Source organism: Artibeus jamaicensis, unplaced genomic scaffold (assembly GCF_021234435.1).
Source record: "Artibeus jamaicensis isolate MK-2021 breed Jamaican fruit bat unplaced genomic scaffold, CSHL_Jam_final contig_851, whole genome shotgun sequence".
Taxonomy (NCBI): Eukaryota; Metazoa; Chordata; class Mammalia; order Chiroptera; family Phyllostomidae; genus Artibeus; species Artibeus jamaicensis.
Window position 1 is genome coordinate 7,953,674 of NW_026521986.1, and position 16,565 is coordinate 7,970,238.

Consider the following 16,565-nt stretch of genomic DNA (forward strand, 5'->3'; position numbering starts at 1 on the left):
AAATAGAAATACAAGGAAAGCAAGAAGCAAATACAAGGGAAAATAGAGACAGTAATATTGATAAGGCAGAAAAGATCCCTTCCTTTAGATTTTCTTCATATCCAAAGAATGAATATTGATTTACACTTCAAGTAGCTGGGGAATTCTTTTACTGATTGTTTTGAAGAATGAAGTCTCCTCTTGAGATTTTAAATTTAATCAAGAAGAACCTGCATATACATCTTGTTTCTATTATGTGCTGTTCAGTTATCTGAAAGCATCTTTTCCTCATTTACTTCTAATTTAAAAAATAGATTTTCAAGCCAACATGAGACATTATATATTAAGAATTGGCAGATTAAAAAAGGATGCATTTGAAGTGGGACAAATCATTTCATTGGTATAAACAGCTTTATTTCAAGATGGTCATGCCCTATGAAAAACAAGATTACTGCTATACAATGAAGATCCTCGTTCACTCTACTTAGTATAAGGAGGCCATTTGTACTCTGTGTCCCTTTGACATTGTCCCTTTCTACATCCTAGACATTGCCATTATTATTTAAACTGTCTTTGATAATGCAATCCTGAGTGAACCTGTGCTGTTTTTACACTGACTTCTTATATAGTCTTTGTATAGCTGCTGCATGGAAGCTAGAAATCTCAATAACATTTTGAGTACCTGCAAAGATTCTGAACTAATATAGTCAATTTCATGTCTAGACTTATAAACCAGAAAATATAAATGAGACAACTTCAGTTTTACTTATGGAAACCTAAGCTTATTAGAGAAACTTTTAGATCATCAATCTGTAGCTAATTTAGGATCACTTTAATTCTACAAATCTAGTTCAGAAAACTAAACCATTGTGGAAGAATGCTATAATAATATAGATGTTATAATAATTCACGCTGTTACTCTTTGCTCAGTTTGGAAGCTACTAGTGGGGGAGATGTCTAGACTCCCTTTCCCCATCCCCACACCCCACTCCCATGTAAAGATCTCTAAAGCAATATCCTAAAGTAATTTAAAGCTTATGTTTGTTAAACTAGCTAGCCCTCCTACCAATTAGCACTAACAGTCGTACATCACCAGCTAATTTTACTATTGTAAGTTAAAATAAATATCCCCTTGCACACTATAATCTTCTCAGTAGAGCCTAAGTTCACATGTTGGTTTTGTTTTGCAGTGTAGTATATATGAGTTGAATGGAGCCAATGTCCTCACAGATCCTCTTAGTGACCATTGGTATTCATTTGTAGGATAGCAATCAATATATTTGTGGCCATGAAATACTTTTTGCTTTACAGGAAAAACTATCCAAATTTTCTATAAAATTTTGGATAATTTCTCTATCCAAAAACCAAACTTCCTTTCATTATAAATTTCTTGCTTAAAAAAATTATTCTTTCCTTTGTTTCCTCCTTCTAAGTGGGGCTTATGGACTACTCAATGAAAATTGGATGCTAGGCAGTATATCCCATCTGACCTTCAAGACAAAAAACTGCATACTTTTTTTTTCAATTTTTCCTTCTCCTATCAGATTTCTGTGCTAGGCTCAGAATCAAGAAGAGGGTTGGTGTTTAGGAGAAAATATTTCTTGATCCTTTCCCCTTCCTGATTGAGTTCTCTAATGACCCAGGATAGAAGTGCTTTTTGAGGTTGTAATTTCCAAAATAAGGAATCAGAGATAACTACTCTTAAATTTTGTGAGGCTTTCATTTTGAAGATTCTTGTAAATCACTGGTGTCAATGTCAGAAAACAGTTGAAATTGTGTTTCTTTTAAAAATTGAAGCAAACCAAAAAAGGAAACATAGCTATTTGCTTACCAGATTTATTTTGGAAGTTTGTGCCTTTTAAAAATGGGCCGTTCCTGGGAAGCCTGCACAAGATCCCCTGCTGTATGTGTGAATGCCGTGTTCTCAGCCTAGGCCTCCAGCTGCTGCTGCTTCGGTGTAGATGTCCCTGGTGCTGCCCGTGGAGCATTGTCCACTTTTGACTTGAAAATGAGGGCACTGGATCACCTAGATCAATGGCTTTCAAACCTATTTGGGCTACAGTTGTTGTTTTTTTAATGGGATTTTATATGGACAAAGAGTTGTCTTGCCCATTGTGATGGATAAAACACAACTAAGTGTGCTAATGTTATATAGTAGTTCCTTTTACTTAAAAACAGCAGCTGTTGTCTGTTTTATTAGTTTTACTCTTGTATGTAGAAAGTCAGTTACAAATTCTGTTTTCTCATTTTTATAGGATCAAGTTAACCTTTCTGTATTGATGAAGTAGCCAACTGTTCTTACTGTGTAATTTTGGATGGATCTTGAGTGGGAAGACGCCTCTTAGCATGTAGAAAGTGCTCAGTAAATATTTATAGAGAACACACACACACCTTCTATTATGCCAGAGAATTAAAATACTTCTTCTTTGTCCTATTTTCTTCAGATAAGTTGTTATATATCTGGAAGGCCCTTCTGATAACATGCAAAAATTTTAGCCAGAAACCAATATTAATGCATTAGCACCAAAGTTTGGATTATTCATCCAGTGAGTAGTCACATCGTGGCAGAATATGTAAATATTAGAAGGGCTAGAAAAGCAAAAGGGACTTCTAGTCAAAATGGAAGCATAAGTAGACATGCTCCATCTCCTCACACAACCGCAAGAAGAATCACAACTAACCTCAAAACAAAAAACACCCAAAACAGCCAGAAAATTGAACTGTGGAAACCTGACAACCAAGGATTTAAAGAAGCCACATTCATCCAGACTGGTAGGAGGGGCAGAGACAGGGTGCTGGGCAGAGAGGATGTGGTGTGGAGAAACAGCAGTGGCAGAGTGGGCACTCCCACATTCATAAAATTGATAAAATTTGGTGTGCTCGATAAAAATCTAGAGGGATACCTTGGGGACCAGCAATTCCAGCCCCAGACCAGACTGTGCTGCCCAGGGTTCCAGGGCCAGGAAGAGAAATCATCACAACTTCTGGCTGTAAAAACCAGTGAGGGTTGGGGTAGTGGACGAAACTTCCAGTTTCTCAGGAGAGCCCATTTAAAGGGCCTGCATGGTCCTAGAAACCTCACAAATCCACCAACTCAGAATCATCACCAAGGCCGCACTGAGAAGGGTTCTAGTCACAAATAGGAAATGGGAGCAAATGCCTAGCAAGTCTCCAGAGGCCAGGCAGCAGCATTGTCCCCTCTCCCGCCCTTCCCCTATACATAGCACCACAAAGCAGTGAAGTGGGTTGCCCCTCCCAGGTGACTAAGGCTCCACACCTTAGTGCACTAAGACAGGGCATCTAAGCAGCTCTCCCTAATACACAGAAACAAACACAGGGAGACAGGAATATGGCACAAATGAAAGAACAGAACTAACACCCAGAAAAAACTCAATGAAATGGAGATAGCCTAGTTATCAGTTGCAGAGTTCAAAACACTGGCAATAAGGATGCTCAGAGAACTCAATGATTACAGCAAAAACATAAGGGAAGAAATGAAGGCTACCTAAGTGAAATAAAGAAAAATCCACAGGGAACCAACAAGGAAGAGAAGGATGCTAGGGTTCAAATCAATGATTTGGAACATAAGAAAGAAATAAACATTCAACCAGAACAGAATGAAGAAACAAGAATTTTTTAAAATTAGGGCAGTTTATAAGTAAGACAACTCGGGGACATCTCCAAAAGTGCCAACATCCAAATCATAGGTATGCCAGAAGGAGAAGAGGAAGAGCAAGAAATTAAAAACTTATTTGAAAAAATAATGAAAGAACACTTCCCTGATTGGCAAAAGAAATAGACATACAAGTCCAGGAAGTATGGAGAGTTCCAAACAAGTTACATCTAAAGAAGACCACACTCAGACACATCTGAATTAAAATGACAAAGGTTAAAGATAAAGAAAGACTCTTAAAAGCAGCAGAGAATAGCAGAGAAGTACCTACAAAGGAGTTTCCATAAGACTGTGAGCTGATTCTCAAAAGAAACTTTGAGGGCAAGAAGGGACTGGCAAGAAGTATTCACAGTAATGAAAGCAAGGACCTACCTATCCAGCAAAGCTATCATTTAGAATGAAAGGGCAGATAAAGTGCTTCCCAGACAAGTTAAAGCTAAAGGAATTCATCATCACCAAGCCATTATTGTACGAAATGTTAAGAGACTTATTTAGGAAAAAGAAGATCAAAACTAGGACCATTAAAATGACAGCACTCACAATTATCAACAACTGAACCTAAAAGAAAACAAAAACAAACTAAGCAACAACTACAACAGGAACAGAATCATAGACATAGAGATCATTCAGAGGGTTATCAGCTGGGCAGGGGAGTGGGACAAATGGGGAAAAAGGTACAGGGAATAAGAAGCATAATTGTTAGGTACAAAATCGATCAGGGGGATGTTAAGAATAGTATAGGAAATGGGGAAGCCAAAGAACTTATATGCATGACCCATGGACATGAACTGATGGGAAAGAGGAGGGAATTGCTGGAGGGAAGAGCATAAAGGGGAAAGAGGGGAAAACTGGGACAACTGTAATAGCATAATCAATAAAATGTACTTTTTTAAAAAAGAAAAGCAAAAGGGCAGAACAGGAAGCACCAGTTTGTCTTTTCCTTCCCAACTTTTGACTTTGCTTGAAAGATTGTTACTCATACATACAAGTACTTATTCAGTAACTACTATAAGTATAAGAAAAAGCACTATTTTAAGTGTGGCAAAGGATATAAAGATTAAGGAGATATAAACCTGCCTTCAAGGAGTTTACAATCGACCAACATAGATAAGGCAAATATTTAAATGCCTATAACCTATGATGGAAGGCAGTGGGTACTGTAAGAAAAATATAAACAAGGTACAAATTATTTTAAAGATGGGGAATATTTTTCCAGGCTGGTAGATATCCACATTATAATTTCTAATTTAAAGAGAGAGAGAGAACTACCTATCTCTATAGTTAGAGAACCATCAGATGGTTTGCTACCCTCCTGCTTTTTTCTTTACTTACATTTCTTCTTAGCAGGGTAATGTAATGTTACCTTGGCTGAGCTGTAATGTTCTTCATGGCAGAATATATCTTATTCTGTATATCCCACGACCCTAACTGTTCCTGGTTCATAAAATCCATGAATAAATATTAATATTTGTTCAGTGGGTGTGTATTACTGATAATCAAACTTGCTTCCTAATAACAAAAAGTCTATGGAAAACAATGCATATTCAACAAAAAACTGCACAATTAAAAAGTACAGCTTTCTAATCAGAAACAACATTTTGAAAGGATATCTTCCATAAGATTATATGCAATTTGTAACATAAAGAAAGGCTATTTTAGAAAAGATCAAATCCGAGATCTATAAATCTGAATAAAAAGCAGAAGCATTCTGTCATTCTCCCAGTTACAGTGGTTGTGACAGTATGTTTTTATGATGTTTGAATAACAAGACCAGAACTTCAGTGAAAGTGAGTTATAAATAATTATATATATTTCCATATATATTCCATTTATCATTCACTTGTGTGAATGATAAATCAATCATACATAGTCCTCTTTTATATATTCACTGAAAGTCTGAGTAGAAAATATTGTTCATATTTAGTACTAAATAAATTTTCAGGGCTTTCAAGCGTTGAAGATTTTTTAATTTTATGATTATCCATGGGAAGGAATATCATAATTATAACCATCGTTATATATATTTTTCCTTGAGTGCTTATAATAATGTCATCTGTCTTAGAATGAAAACTCTTTGATGTAGTACCTTTAAGTGAATTCAGCAAACATGTAGGAAGCAGCTGCTAGGGTTTGGGTAAGAGTACTAAATGTAATAAATTGCAGTAATTAGGAACTAACAGACAACTGAGAGATATAGGCAATCATTATAGAGTGATTAAACTGGTGGAAGTCTGTCTCACATATCGAAAGTCTGGAAGCAGGCAGCTGAAGACCTGTCAACAGGCCACATTGTCATCAGAGGCTCAGGTTCTTTTTTCTTATGTTTCCATACTTACTGAGTAGGTTTTCATCCTCATGATTGAAAATTGCTACAGCACCTTCAGTATTTAGTCATGTTCCAAGTAGAAAGAAGGTAGAAGAGCAAAAGCTTTCTCTTCTTAGACCTTTGCATCTTTATCACTTTATTTGTGATGAGAAGCCTGCCCCAGGGACTTCTTCCTACACATCTCACTGCCCAGAACTGTATCATATGGACACTTAGCTGCAAGGTGGCTGGTGAGAAGGGAGCTGTGGGTAGAGGTTAGCATAGCCAAGCAACAGTGTTTGCAGTTCCTCCTCTTCCATTTACCTTTTAGGCCACAGACCTTTAAGGTTCCAAAGAAAAGGTCAAGTTATTTATGAATAAGGATATAGTGTTCTAAGAAGTCTCTTTTTTGGTCATTAAAGATTATTTTTTAATTCAACAAATATTTATTTTTTTCATTGCTTAATATGTGCCAGTTACTGTTCTAGGTATTAGGAATAACAACACTGAACAAAAAGATTAAAAGCTGCTACTCTTATGGAACCTACATTATACTAAGAAGAAGAAAGCTATAAACACATGAATATAAATACATTATGTTATAAGTATATAGATATCAATATCCATATCTAGATACATGCACATGCACACATATATCCATAAAGAAAAGAAAGGTAGGGTAAGGATAATAGAGAGTGGTGGTAGGTGATATTCCATATAGGAAGTTTAACAAAGACCCTCTGATGAGGTGATATTTTAGCACAGAGACCCGAAAGAAGTGAGGGATAGATGGAACCATAATATCAAGGGAGAAAGGTCCAAATAGAGAAAACAGCAAATACAAAGACCCTGACGAGAGATGTATTTGGCATGCTCAAGGACAAATAAGGAACTACATAGATGGAGTACAGTGAACAAGGGGGAAAATAATAAATGAGAACAGTGGGGGCCATAATACTCTGGGCTTTGTAAACCACAGCAAAGCTTCCACTCTGAGTGGAATGGAAAGTCAATGGAGGGAGTGAGTAGAGATGAGCACAATCCAATTCACAATTTAAAAGGATTCCTGTAACTACTGTGTGGAAGATAAATTTTAGTGGACAAAGAAGCAGGGAGACCTGTAGGAGGCTACTCAGTTTCCCAGGAAATAAGGGATGGTTCCAGCTATTGTCATAGTGGTGGAGGTGGCAAGTAATGATCAGAGTCTCCAAGTGTTTCAAAGGCAATTTAGATATGGTTCTGACAAGAAGAGAAAAATCAAGAGTGTAGTGTCTCCGAGGTTTTAGACCAGTAACTGGAAATGTGGAGTTGCTGTTTATTGTGATGGGAATTGCAAGAGAATAAGACATTGTGTGGGTAGCATAGGAGGGTAGTGAAATAAAGAGTGATTTGAACAGGTTAGGTTTGAATTGTGTGTTACATATCCAAGTGCACATTGGATGATTTATAAGTTTGGAGATATATATTCTTATTCACTGGCTCTTTGCACAGCATACAGATCTATAGTTGTGGGTAGAGGTTGGGATTAGAGATATAAAATTAGGAGTTTTAGTAAATGGGTGATATTAATTCCATGGGACTAAGGTGATGTCGAAAGTAGTTAAATGCTAATCTCTTATGACTCTTTTCAGAAGAAAGATTTCCTGTGAAATCTTAAATAAGATGAACTTTGGGTATTGCATTTTACTAACTAGCTCATTGAATGTTCAAAGTTTAGTATAGTGATTAAGGACATGGACTCTGCAGCCAAGCTACCTAGGTTTGAATTGTGGCTCTTCAGTTACCAGCTCTGTGATTTAGACCAAAACATGTAATCTCTAAACCTCTCTTTCCTCATCTGTAAAAAAGGATAATCATGATCCATCCTACAAGATCATTGTGAAGATTGAGTTACTGGAACAGTGCCATGACACATAGTAACGCTGGAAAAGGATCAAACAATATCATCATTAAAATTCCACCAAGTTTTCACACATAATGTAAAACATCACTGACCTGCTTTAATAGTCCACCAAAGCAAGCTATATTTTGGAGGCAGGAGAAAATTCCTCCCCTTGTAATCTTCATTTGCAGATATAAGAAATTGAGAGTTGTTGATATTTATATGTCAGCCCCACTTTTTAATCAGTGTTTAAGCATCATATTCTTAGTTAATTATCTTCCTGTCTAGGTCACAGTGCTGTCGATATCACCAAGGTGGCTAGAAGACACCGCATGTCTCCCTTTCCTCTAACATCTATGGACAAAGCCTTCATCACAGTCCTGGAGATGACTCCGGTGCTTGGGACAGAAATCATCAACTACCGAGGTACAATCCTATTTGCCCATTGCCTTTTCTTTTCATGTTTTCCTCAAGTAAGATTCATAGACCATTAAAACCAATTTCCCTAAAGACAACAGAAAGGTGGTGTTCTCCAGGGTTTTTACGGGAGAACAGGGTTTGTACTCAGTTTTTAATCAAACGCTCCTTTCTTTAAAACTCAGCATGAAAGTTGCATTTAGTGCAATCTGAATAAAATATAGCTTCTTCATTATTTTTGTTATGCAGATAAAAACAACACAAAAGGATTGATTTTACATTTAAAAAGATTTTGTTCATAGGTCATAAAGTATTCTAACTTAAGTAACCATTAGAGGGTATCTATACAAACACCCTAATTTTCCTGCAAGAAATCAGACTCAGATAGAACAGCAGAAAAGGAATAGGACCAAGACTCCCGGCTTACATGCTCCTTTTTACCACATGATAGTGCTCTTTTTCCAGTACAAAAATATAAAACTGAATGAGAGGTAACAAAACAAATTATGTTAAAATTAAAAGGCCTAAGTCTAGTGAAATTTTAAATGTCAAATTCTAGCCTTTTATTCCCTGGCGCTACCTAGACAAAAAGTTTTATATAGTTTACACTAATCCTATAATATGTATATCAGTAGGCTTAATTTTGTTGTTGTTTTGTATTACTTCTCGTTAAAGGAAATAAAGATTAGACACTTGCTAGAGTGAAGAATTAGTCAAGAATTAACTATGTGATTTCAAAATCATCTTTAATGAAATAGGGTTTTTCTATTATTTAATGCAGGATATTCATATATTTTTTTATCAGTCAACACCAAAATGTATTTAGAAAATATGAACGTAAACTTAAGTTGGGAAGAAATGTAAATAATATTTTACCTATTAGGAACGTAAATTAACCATCCCTGGACTCTTGTAATTTCAGGGGGGGTTTTCCCTAACATCAGTCCTTAGAAAAATCTCAGTGTATGCCAAGTCACATTTAAACGAAAATTTTAGTCCTTTTAAGGAAAAAAAAGAATTGAAAGTGGCCATTTCTGTTTCCTCTAGAAAAAAAAAGCCTTCAGATGGGTTCTCTTTTCCCCTCACGTGCTTGTTTCCCCTTCATCTGCTCATCAAATCAGCTGTCACTTACACATTAGCACACTCTTCACAGACTGTTAAATTTCTTGTCAAGTGTTTCCACTCATGATTATGGAAAATAATAGTGAAGTTTGCATTCAATCTTTGAATCTGATCAAACTCAATTTTTAAAGCAAGAGTATTATATATAATTAGACCTCTTAGGCACTTTAGGTTTGGATTGTTAAAACATCATATATAGAAGCATAATTCATTTTCTTCCAAAACATTTATTAAATATCTGCTAAATGTTAGGTGCTATGTTAAGTCCTTGATAGACAAAGATGAGTAAAACAACACTTCTTCCCTCGTGGATCTCACTGTGTAGTTTAGGAGACAGGTAGACAATGCGATACCTGTCTCCTTCATAGGCTCTTGTAGGCTTGCCTTCCTTTGTCCATTCCTTGAATCTAAATGAATGTAAACTTTCTATGACACTTTTGGTTTGGGTTCTTTTCACATCTTACACATGCACTTCAAATAACCTCATGCATGCCAGCGATTTCAAATACCACCTATTATATGATTTCTAAATCTGTATCATGGCCCAGGCCTTGCCTGAGCTCTAAACTTAATGCACCAAGTGTATACACGCTGCTAGTAAATTGAACATAACCAAACTCAACTTATGTTCTTTACCTCTACAACACTTGCTGCTTCTATGTCTTCTTGATTCCATCCCTTGTTTGCCATTCCCAAAGCTGTCATTTTGGTTTAGGTCTTTATTATTAACTTCTGGGATTATTGTTCTTCTAAAGCAAGTGCCTAGATGTGTGTGATTGTATAAAACATTGTTCATTTTCATATGTTTTTGCTATAAGTGAATTTTTTATTATCTCTGGTCTGTCTTTTAACATTTCTGCCATTTTCAGCTCCTATCTGCAAGCAAGGCCTTTAAGGAGCAAGTGCTCCATTGACTGTAAATACGTTCCTTTGGTTTCTTGTGAGAGGCATACCTGGCATAACAATGGATGATAGTATTTGTAAGACTACCACTTACAGTTCATCTTCTTTGCTTGTAAACTGTGTTGGAGGAATAAATTACAACTTCACATTTGGTACAGTGCTAGCTACAGTAAAGCAGATTTAAATATTCTGGCATTAGTTCCTGTAATTCCCAGTATGTTTCAGTTAACAAGGGAGAAACTATGAGCTTTCAGTAGAAAGGATTCTGCTCTTCTAGGAACATTATTTTAGATTACAAGCACTAAGGCTTTCATATTTAAGATTAAATGATCAGAGACTTCAGCATCTCTGACCTTGGTTCTCTGTTTTTCCAAAGAGGCTTAAGTAATTCTAGTCAAGAAATGTTTAAGCTTTGCTGTTGGAACTCATTTTGAAGGAGTGAAGTGCAACGTTTCTTTTAGAACGCTGACCACAGCAGAAGAATCCCTCCTGTCTCTGACTTACAGTGAGCTAACTGCCTGAAGATAGGCGATTGTCTTAAGCAGAAATTAATGCCCTCCAGAAGAGATTAGAAGCTCCCTATTTTGACCTGTAGGAGGTTCTCACCAAAATGGTTCACAAGTCATGCTAGGAATTCATTAACTCCTCTTGAGGATTCAGGAGCTGTCAGAGAGTAATGAAAAGTGAAGTAAGGTGTACTGGAAGGGGCTTTGCCATCAAACATACTCTTTGCTTTACTTTTTACTACCTGAGACACCTTGGGCAGCCATATAACCTTTCTGAGTCCTACATCTCTCATACATAGAAACAATGTCTACCCAATAAGGTCACTGTGAGATGCTATTAAAGAAAATAATAAATGTAAGTCATCTAGTTTGCACTAAGCTGCCATATTGAGAATTTAGTAAATGATTCCCTTCCCTTCTATAGAAACATAGGGATTCTGAGAACATAGCCCGAAGATAAGCACTTACAAATTATGGAATCAAAGCTAGAACTCCTTCAGTATCTATTTTGAGATACCATCATCTATATTAACAGTATTAGGTTAGGATTCAGAATATAAGCAATGGAGAAAATGTTTCAATTAAAATGGAACAAAAATAGAAAATTTCTACAGAGGAATAGCATCAGGATACCCGATCCCTGTAATGATCAAATCTCAAAGAAGGAACTCAGATTTTTGGAAATTTCTGTTTGTTCTTAATTATATTGGTAGAATTATGAAAATGTATGTAAATATACAAAATTTTCCAAGCTTTGGGGAGAAACTTAGAAGAAAGGAAAAGAAACAAATTTCAGTGTCAGTAAAGGCTTGCCAGTACCACCAACAAGAGAATTACCAGGAAAGAAAACTTGGCATTAGCTTTTTTTTTATTTTATTTTTTTTAGGTTTGAATTGATTAACTTTTCTATTGGAACATCCAGTGCTGCAGCAGTTACCTTTCTGCCTGTTTTCTGAAAGACTTTGCAACTCCTGGCAGGCTGTTCACTCACCCCATGGCATGGGCTCTGTACCAGGGACGTCGCAGTCTTCCTTCCATTTAACTGTGGGACATAAGCATATGAAGAAAATTCTATCATAATCAGCAATAATCTTTGTAATCTGTCCAATGTGTATACAAAATAGATTTGCAATAATTTTTAAAACTTTAACTCCATTTTTCAAAAACAGAATGTTTCCAAATAGTTAAAATTTTTATTTTCTTTCTTCAACTCATTTTATGCACAATCCCAATTTCCTTCTTTAACTTGCTAAAAAACATAAAAATCAACTATTAATGTCTTGTCTTATCATTTGTAAATAACATTGAATGATTCTGTGATACTATTACAACCTTGAGACTGTATGCTTTACTAGTTTCCTTCCTTTGATTTAAGCAGTTCCAAAGTAAGTTACCAGTATTACTTCAAAGTCAACATTATGATTGGTACATTCAATATTTATTTCTTCTTGCATCTCATCTAGGAGCTTTATTTCCTCATTTATCTTTTTTTCTTTTTATAAAATACTTGTTACATATTACAAGTATTTCCTTCTTTCTTTTATAATCATCACTGTAATATTCTAATATAGGACAATTAATGTTGCAAAAGTTAGCAGTTATTTATAGGATACTAGGATATGTGGTTTACGCCAAGTAAAATAAGCCAGTCGGAGAAAAACAAGTGCCATATGACTTCACTCATATGTGGAATCTAATGAATAAACTGAACTAATGAGTAAAATAGAGACTCAGAGAGCAGACTGACAGCTGGGGGTGGAAGGGTTGGAAGGGGTGGAGGGATAGAGCAAAAAAGAATTCATGGACACCAATAACAGTGTGGTGATTGTGAGGGGGAGGGGTGAGTGGAGGTGAAAGGGTATATGGGGAGACAAATGGTAATAAAAAAATACAATAAAAACACAAAATAAAATAATGGAAATTATAATAAGAAAAACAGTTTTTCCTATGGAATATATTGTAGTTTATAGAACAGTAATTGAGAAATTACCAATAAAGAAGAGTTTCAATTGTTCGAACTATATAAAGAGCATTTTGTTTGTTTCTACCAAATCCTAACCAACAAGTCCACCCTTGAACTTATGAGCTGCCCATTTATCAGTAATACCCTATTCCTAGCACCTTGGTGTGGTAGTTTCCATCATTAAGTACCTCAAAGAGCAAGCATTTACTCTCATTTGAAACATTTTCTGAGACCTCAAAAACAATAGATATTTCTTTAAACTAATATTCCCCAAAAAATATATCTTTTGCTTTAAATTTAGTTAAATGATTTTTACACTTAGTATTTTTAAAGCTTAATATTTTATGTATAGAAATGAATATATCATGTAAGTTATAGTACTCAAGAATAAAATTTACATCATGAAACCGCACCACAACCTGAGAACTAATTTCATTACCAATTCCATTGCATCTTTTTGTATTGTTAAATCATGACTTAATCATTTCTGATAATCATAACATTTGTTTTTATCCAAATTCTATAACCTTGCACAAAGCTTATTTTTATTTTATGATATAAGAACTGTAATGCTTGCTCTCACTCATTACAGTGGCACACAATGAGCATCCCTAAGATGGAAAAATACAAATGCACAACACAGTATCACTTTGAACAAGCTATGTGTTTCAAAAGCATAGGAATTTTTTTCCAAATACTTCATCGTATTTTTTCCCATTACCATTTAGTCCCCTTATACCCCCCTCACCCCCACAATTATAGGGATTTTATTGTACTATTCCATAAATTTGTCTTCTGCAGTAACTAGATATTAATTAATATACTTGTTTTCCTCAAAAAAATAAAGATTCAGCCCTAAATCATTCGCTCTTTCTCGGTGTACACAAATATGAAGCCTGTAATATGAGAGGAGCTCAGCACCTTCAGGGTAATATGGCCTTACATGAAGCCTATGATATGAAAGTGAGGTTTATAATGCACCAATGTTGTATAGTCTTTCAAATTCACTGTCCAAATGCAGGGAATAACTTATACTGGGATAGGCTTGAAGTTACTCACCATGTTCAATGTTTAGTGTCTGTTAAATAATCACGAGGCTTTCTATAAGTATATTACTTCATGATAAAACTTTCTTTGTTAATGTGGTAATGACCCAAATCTGTACATGCTTCACCCTCCTCTCAATCCATGCACTTAGCTAATATTGCTCCTGCTGCGGGTCATTTGGCAAGCTAAGTGTATGCATCAAGTCTGCCTTCTCAACTATTTTTGTGAGCACAGTGGGTAGCTCTTAGGTCAAAAAAGATCCTTCAGGAGCCTCTCCCACAAATTGGATGTCACGATGGTTTTTAAATGTTGTAGTGAGATAAGTAAACTTTTGAGAGTTTTATAATCAACAGAAAACTGGCTTATATTCATGTTTTATATTAGGAAGTCTTGGATAGTTATCTCTCTTTTCAGCCTTCCGTTATCTACCACATTCTTCCCGCATTCCTGAAATATCTAACTGCTGGTATCTTAGTTAGCCAAAGTGAGGACAAGGAATCAATTTCCTGGACCACTAAACTCAGACTTTTCCCTTGATTTCCTTCTTAGACACAGGGAACTTTACAACTGTCAAATCATTTTGATAAATGACTTGGAGAAATTAACATGCTTTTCCCTCTTACATCCAAAAGTCACTCAGCTCTCCTAACATCTTATTTTAGACAGCCAAGAAGAGACTATTATCTAGGACAGAATAAATGCCCAACCAACCAAATTAAATATTTACTTTTACCATTTAGAGAATACATTTGGGTTCAATGCTCACGAATCATACTCAACTTTATAAATAGCTCTCTGTCTCGATTTTCCTTGTATGTACATCTATTGTCAGCCATTTCAATTTGTAAAGACTTTCTGAAGATATTTTTAGGCCAGTCATCTCAGTGTAAAAAATCTAGCACTCTAGAGAGTAGGGAATTCACTAATGACTGTTATCTGTGGGATGCTGGCTCGAATTTGAGTTTCCTGCTGACAACATAAAAAGGCTACCACCTTTGGGCCAGGCAAACTGCCACTGTCTTCTTACGGCGTAAGTGAGCATACCCCACAAAACAGCATGAATCTTACACTCCTCCCGTCTTACCGACCTCTTCAGAGCACTGCATGGTATGTATGGCTCAGGGTCCCCAGTGATACATAGCCCTGCCTTTAAGATTTCTGCCTGCACAGAATCTAGAAATATACATATTTGTTATCATCCTCATCAAATTGAATATATTCTTTGTTATACAGAACTTAGAGAATACAGTGTGAGAGGGAGAGTAGAACACGATGGGCATTACCTCCTCAGACTCCAAAGTGGGACCGCAGCTCCTTGGCACGCAGTCTAGCCTTCTACAGCTGAGAGGCTTGCTTCTGACTATGAGGAGCTGCAAACTCCCACCAACTATTCCTAAGAAAGCATATTATATTAATTATATATTGGGGGGACCATCTTTTGCTTATTATAAATAAGGTTCTCATTAGAGTGGAGCACCTGTGAAAAAGGAATTTTGCTCATGTTTTCATGAACTTAAAACTTTTGGCTCCCACAGCTTCAGCTGCTCATTGTGTTTCTCTACTAAGTGTGAAACCTAAAACAGTCATATTATCTACTTGAAAAGTTATTGCTGCCTGGGTTCCACTCAAATTTCAAGAAGGCTGAGGCTTCGTTTTTCAAATCACAGGCCCAAAGTTTATTCAGCACTAATACTTGGGCTCCACCTATGGGCACACAAAAGAGGTGCTTTGACATCTGTGTATCTATGTGTGTACAAGAGAGGCTGCCCCATGTGAGGACGTAATTTTCAGAGCTACTACATACTTTTTAAGTTCCCGCGTGGATCATCTGGTCTGACATTGAATGAATTCTTACACTGACTGCTTGGAAGAAGTCCATTGTTTAGTTCCAGACCCTGTTGAGAGATATGGGTACACAGTAGGTGCTTGTGTATCTGACATTTATTCCTTCAGTGATCTAGTATCTACTGAAACAGGGAGTCTTTACCATTTTTTAATCTATTGCATATTTCTCTAAAAATTCTGTCCTTTAGGCTTTTAGACCAAACCTTGAGGTAATACATGTTTTTCTCTTTGAAGAGATTTAAAATCTGCTGGTAAGTTAATTTGATACCAACTCCAAAAGCAGAACTAATCCACTAGGGATATAATTTATCTTATAGCAGCCCTATATTTAGTGCAAGTCCAAAATTAAAAATACTGGCCAATTATATAAATATATTAATACATTTATATTAATAACCTATGTATGAAGCAGGGGTTTTTTTCCAGATGAAATGTTTTATGTTTCTTTCCATGATATTTAAAGGAAGTCTATAAAGACCTGATGGTATATGTGTGCTATAAATATGATTTTTCTTGACTCATCTAAATATAGTTATATGTGAAATGAGAGGAATATTCTTCTTTTAAAAATTTCATTCCTGCCTTTTGAAAAATAAGAGCTTTATGAAGATATAATTTATATATTATATACTTCACCCACTCAAGGTATACAATTTCATGTTTTAGTGTATTCACAGATATGTACAACCAACACCATAGTCAATTTTACAACACTTATCACCTCCAAAAGATCCCCCATCCCAATTAGCTATCATCCCTCTCCTACCGTCACACCCCCATTTAGCTCTGAGTAACCAGTGGTCAATTTTCTATCTCTGTAAGTCTCTTCTGGACATTTCACATAGTGGCATCATAGGTGATCTTTTGTGACTGGCTTTTTCTACTTAGCCTTTGTCTTATAGTCACTAGGTTTTTTTTGTTTT

The 16,565-nt window shown here is 35.8% G+C and overlaps 1 protein-coding gene across 4 annotated transcripts in view; it reads left to right on the forward strand.

Moving 5' to 3' along the window:
* Positions 1-16,565, forward strand: part of GPHN (gephyrin) — a 447,008-nt gene that overhangs the window by 346,420 nt on the left and 84,023 nt on the right. For all 4 annotated transcript variants that reach the window (XM_053673316.1, XM_053673315.1, XM_053673317.1 and 1 more), the window contains one exon: positions 8,128-8,265. In XM_053673316.1, the coding sequence (XP_053529291.1) occupies positions 8,128-8,265 (138 nt within the window). The remainder of the gene's footprint in view (positions 1-8,127; positions 8,266-16,565) is intronic.